The sequence below is a fragment of the Stegastes partitus genome, unplaced genomic scaffold (assembly GCF_000690725.1).
Source record: "Stegastes partitus isolate 25-593 unplaced genomic scaffold, Stegastes_partitus-1.0.2 Scaffold581, whole genome shotgun sequence".
Taxonomy (NCBI): Eukaryota; Metazoa; Chordata; class Actinopteri; family Pomacentridae; genus Stegastes; species Stegastes partitus.
In genome coordinates this window covers 232,093-237,902 of record NW_007578312.1, presented here as the reverse complement: position 1 = coordinate 237,902, position 5,810 = coordinate 232,093, and the positions used below count along the sequence as shown (strand labels likewise).

At 38.6% G+C, this 5,810-nt stretch overlaps 1 protein-coding gene across 1 annotated transcript in view; it reads right to left on the bottom strand.

Moving 5' to 3' along the window:
* Positions 1–3,695, bottom strand: part of slc2a15b (solute carrier family 2 member 15b) — a 26,659-nt gene extending 22,964 nt beyond the window's left edge. The window contains exons 1-2 of the mRNA XM_008288932.1: positions 3,651–3,695; positions 2,014–2,112 (exon numbers count right to left, since the gene is read on the bottom strand). Of these exons, the coding sequence (XP_008287154.1) occupies positions 2,014–2,112; positions 3,651–3,695 (144 nt within the window). The remainder of the gene's footprint in view (positions 1–2,013; positions 2,113–3,650) is intronic.
* Positions 3,696–5,810: the final 2,115 nt, after the last annotated feature.

The following is a 5,810-nucleotide window of genomic DNA, read 5'->3' as shown; positions in this document are numbered from 1 at the left end:
TGGCGACCTTCTTGCTGCGAAGCAACGATGCTAACCACCGTTCCACCTTGCAGCCCTAACCATGTCCAAGATTTTCAAATACAATGTAATTTTACTTGTCAGACACTAAATTTCTCTTCCTTTACCATGACTATCCTTCTAAAATAAGCAGTCGAGGATGTCACTGATTTGCTCGGTGACATTTTAAACATGTGACACTCGGAGCTAGGAAATCGCTCCAGCTGTCACTAGTTCTGATGGTCACAGCTAAACAGATTACAGCTAAAAGCCATGTGCAGGCTGCTGTTCATCTTATCCATGGAAGAGATAGTGCTGGCATACTTGTATTTAAAAAGGAACAGCTCAGGATTCAAAGTCTCGTGCTTTGAATTAGATGAGAGGATTGATTCTCCTCTTGAAGCCTGTTGTGGAACTGAAGCGTGGAGATTGGGAATTTGGTGACTACAAGTTTTCCTCTGTGTCATCTGATGTTACCTTTGCCAAGAAATAATGCAGTGCATGACCATTAGACGGAGCCAGGCCAGCGGTTTTCCCCTGTGTTCAGTCACTAATAACTGACTCTAGCTCCATAGTTAACACAAAGATATGAGAGTGGTATTTAGTTTCTGATCTAACTCAACACACTGTTGAGCAAAATTCATAAATGTCTAAATATTCCTTTGATCCGCAATGTGCAAAGTTGTGAAAATAAAAAGTTTTGGGTATCCCACAATGGTGACATTAGACACGGCACTGTGCTTAATTCCTGACCCATAATGAGCCTGAGTTGACCAGGTATCAGAGGTTTATACTGTTTTTTTCTATAATAACATACAAGTTTCTGACAAAGTAGCTTTAGGGTAGAAACCTAAGCTTCCAGGTTCAGTGAATCAACACTAGGTACAGACAGATTATCGGCATGGACAATTATCAGGTCCTTTATTTTGCATTTTTCACAATATCTGTATCATTATCATTTTTATTCGCTGAATACAGATGAAATTTAAAAAGCACTACTTTGGGTCTGATGCAGTTGCCTCTCTCTGTCTGTAGTCACTCTGTGGTCTCTCTAGCAGAGACACAAGCTGTAAAAATTGGACAAGAAACACAAGCCAAAGCCACAAACTAGGAAATTAGCTATTTTCACAGTGGCTAAGGGTATGCTAACAGCTGGCGGCTAAGTTAGGAGGCAGCCACAGATTATTACCAAACAGCATCTGGGAAAACAATAATTAATAATGCTTTAAGATCTGGGCTTTAGTGGGCAATAAAAATGATATTTCCGTGAAAGTTTAAGAAAACAGAAGAACAGTAGAAATAACTGCATGAGACAAACTGCTGATTTCAGTCTGGTGATGGTCTCATATTATCACTCTTCTTGCAAGCATACATATTCAGCTATAGTAATCCTTATTAATGAAGAGGTCTAGCTATGACTAACAGGTTCTCTGCCATTACATACTGTTAAAATATGACCTTTAATGTGTATCAGTTCGAAATGTCAGTTTTTGGTCTTTCTTGATTACCAATAATCCATATCGGCCCTGAAACAACCATATCGACCTATCGCTAATGAGGACAGTAAAAAAGAAAAAGATGAGAAACTTTGGGTTCAAAGCTATGGGTGCATTTGCATCTTCTGAACATGCTCACATGCTTTAATGTGATTCTGCCCATGGCCAACCAGGAATGGATCACAGCTTTAGTCACTGTACCACAGCAAATCCAACACCAGGGGAACAGAAGGAAGCACATGACGGAGTAAAAACGGCATAACATCGATGATATGCTGAGGTAGATACACAAAACCACATGATTCCACATGACTATGAGATCCAACATGAGCTTCACCGTGTCTAAACTGGCAGGTGAAGCTTTGGGGAACTCAGACGTCATCCATTATTATCTCAGTGCTGAATCATACAGGGAATATTTAAAGGCTCCCTGACAAAAGCGTGAAAACTCTTTCAATACTTTTGTCAGCGATGACGGCAGCAATGAGAGCAATGGTTGTCATGAGGATGAGAAACAAACCTGAGCAGGAGAGTTAACAACAGCCAGGTTGTATCCATAGAGCATGGAGCTGCCAAATGAGGACAGGAAAGCCACCGCCAGCAGTGACCTTGTGAGATGCTGTGGAAGAGACAATTAAAGGAACAAGTGAGAAAAACTAAATTGTGAAATGTCAGTTTTTATGGAACTGTGACCTGTTCAGATACACAGCTCTATGAATTTTGAGCTGAAATAAATCCTAAAATGTACCCAAAAACTGAAAAACCCTCCAATTTAAAGGTATTGTCATGAAAACAAATGAGTCACTATGATCAAAACTACCAGAATATTGACTGATGTTATGCACATTTTCAGTCTATCTGATAATCATGTGTGCAGCAAGTATTCATAGTGAATTAAACTATAACCTCAGCATGCACTGTTTTATCAAATTGTATTATTCTTTGTACCATAGGTGAATATCTACTAATTCCATGAATGGACATCATGAAACAACCAAGCTCTTTGGAAATAACACCGGACAGAAGAAGAGTGGGATCACTGACCAGAAACCACAAGTCAGTGTGTCACCATTTGCATCACATAGTGGAACACATCTGTGACAAACAGGGTTCATGAGGTTGTCGATGCTGCTCATGGAATGTTGTTCCAATTATCCTGAACGGCTTAGCAAAGTTGGTGGACATTTCAAAGGAAAAGATCCCATTGTCAGACATTCAGAGTTGTCTGAAATGATCTCTTAGACAACAAATGGTGGAGTTGTGGACATTAAAGTGCCAGACTTTACAAGTGCTAAGCAGCATGTGTTAAGTACATCTGACAAAAAGTTTTCTCTCATGTTGGATTCTTTTGTCAGCCACCCAGAGACCTCTGAGTCACATGAGTCCCACTGAAGGCTTCCTACTGTATTTTCATTAGTAATGGCCTGAAGCTCCCCTCTTGGCTGCCATCCTAAATTCCTCACACTGAGCTCAGCTGACCTCCGAGATAAAGGCCATGTGGATTATCATGGGTTTTTCAATGTCCATAAAAAACAGGTAGCTGAGCGCATGAAATAATAACCCCAACATTCTTTCATACTGGCAGATATTCTGAGCTAAATGCAACTAGTGATGTGGAAATATATGACACCGGTGTGTTACTACAAAGACCAGCAGACTGAGAAGTCACCCTTTGCTCTGAATGAACAAAAACAGCATAGTTCCTTCCTGAAACCTAATTTGGCCAGTAATAACCTGGTGGAGATTGTTAGACGGCTACACGTGAAAATAGCCCAGAGGACACAATGCAGGCCAGTCAGCATCAATTTAGGTTGATTATGTGTCAGATGTGCAGCTCTTCACATGCTGCATCACTCTGGTCAAAGCCTGGGGCCACTTTTTATGTTTGAATATGATTCTTTAGTTTAGATTTTTTGCCTTAAAGGAGGTTTAAAATGTGTAAATACTGTGAAATATTCATGTCATGGAGCGCAGGAAGCTTCTGATATGAACCTGGAATCTATTTCTAATGCAAACAAATGAAATACAGAGACCTTCATGACATAAATAAACCAAATATGTGACTAAACCTGCTCAATGAAAGACTTTACATATAACACCTGGACCAGTATAACAACAACTCAGTGCAACAGCTTGATCCAAACTGTTGCCACTCACCCCGCTGTGTTTCCCATCGTTTTCCAGTAACAGTTCTTCTGCCATTTAAGTCATGAATAATTACTCCTCCTGTGTGATCTGCTCCTTTACAGATGAGAAACAGCTCATCTGAACAACTTTTCTAAACTCTTCACTCCGCAGTCTCATTTGTAGCCACACTGCTGCTGAGGAGGTGTGTCGAGCCGATGGGAGGGAAATAACAAAAACTCCTTCATCTCCAATCATCCAACTCGTCGCGGAGCAGAGAGTCACATGTTGACTAACTCATCCTGCCCTCATATGATACCAATTCCAGGGGCATGTTCAGGATTAATAGATATCAGGGGCCCAGAGCCCAGAACCAGAGCAGAAGGTGAGGATTTTCTACATTTTAAGATCGAATTCTGCAGATTTCTGGGTAAATTTTGAGTTTAAAATTAAATTACATGTATTGTTTAAACCATCAGCGGGTTTGAAAAGCACACTGTCTTTTAAAAGGTTATCTGGGACAAAAGCTGTAAAAACAGGTAACAACAGTGGAATTTATAACTTTCTGAAAGTCCCTAAACTAATCATGTGTGATGTGCAGTTGAATTGGAAAATTAATCAAATCTCAGTTTAGAATCATGAAATTTCACTAAAATCATTTTTATTCTACGTGGCTCATTTAAAATTTTGCCAAAAATAAAAGCTTTGCATCACATTCTGCAAAAATAACTAAGAAGTCACTCGGCTGCAACCAACAGTCACAAAAATCCAGGAACTTGTTGATGTTGTTAACATTAAAACATCGACTAATGTAGCTTTAACCTTTTGAACTCCAAAACCCACCAGTTGTGTGGGAGGCATTTAATCTTTAAGAAAATAAAGAAATAAATGTAAACGAAAATTATACCATTTATTGTAGTCAGAAACTAATAACAGAACAAGTCATTGGATTGTAATAGCTATGTAATTTCTAAATTCAATCTATTTTCCTAATTTTATTATTATTATTGTGCATTTTAAAAGGACAGAAAAGGTTTTTTTTTTTACAGTACAGTTTTTCAGATATTTTGGTTATGGATGTTTAAGATTAATTTGTAGATCTGTCCTAATATTTGGCCCAATAAAAAGATGTTACAGAGAGTTTATGGTTCAGGTTGTATTTTCCCTTTAAATTTACTGTAATATCCTGTGTTTCAAATAATTTTGTTGGTGTTTATGCTCTGGCTTTTAATTTGAAATATGTGAAAAATAATACAAGTGGGATTCCAACACAAAGCACAGGCCTTTTCTTTTGCTCACAAAGTACAGTTGAATAACATCAGATAGTTCAGCCTTGTGATGTGCTCTGCATCACTTCCTTACACATGACATGTTGCATGCAGAAGTCACCTCCTAACAGACTTCGGTCATAGTATCTCCTGCCTCGCATATGATTCTAGCACTGCAGGTCTGTAGTGAATTTCTTGGTAAAATCGTAGAATTTTTGTTTTCTGTTTAGCAAACACACGACTTCTTCAACGAAGATGATCACAGCATATGTGTATGTAATACAGTGTGTGTTTGATTGTGTATTTTTAAAGCAGATTGCAAGTGGACAATGTGAACACTAAGCAGAATGTCATGCTGAGTGAAAAGTCTCATGTCAATATAAACAGAGTAGAGATGTGTTAAACAGTGCAGCGGATTAAAGTGGTAGTTTGTACTTTCTTTCAGGATGTATTTCATTTTGTCTTTTGTTATTTCACCTGCCTCCATCAAACTCCCTGCTGCTATTTTCTGCTGAAGTCTCTTGTATATTTGTCACACAGAATTCTTCAATACACAGCCAATGAACCCTCAGAAGTTTGAACCCAACTTTAACCCAACGAGCCAAATGACTTGTGTCATATGATTTCGATCGCTGGGAAATTTCTGTGGCGTCATGCTGTGCTTTTGTATGAAATCAATTATCCTGCAAACTGGGACACTGGTCTGACACCGTCAATGACAGAAGACAAAGAAAAACACTTTGTTTGATGACGTAAACTGTTGTGAGGGCAGACGAAAAGTGGTTCCAGTGAAAATACTTTAGAAACACTTAAAACTGAGGCTTTAAAAATGGCCTGGAGCTTCATCAACCTCTTAGACAGCATTTATTTCAGCAGTTCATTGTGTTTTGATTTGTGTTTTAATTCCTTCTATGATATTTTTAGT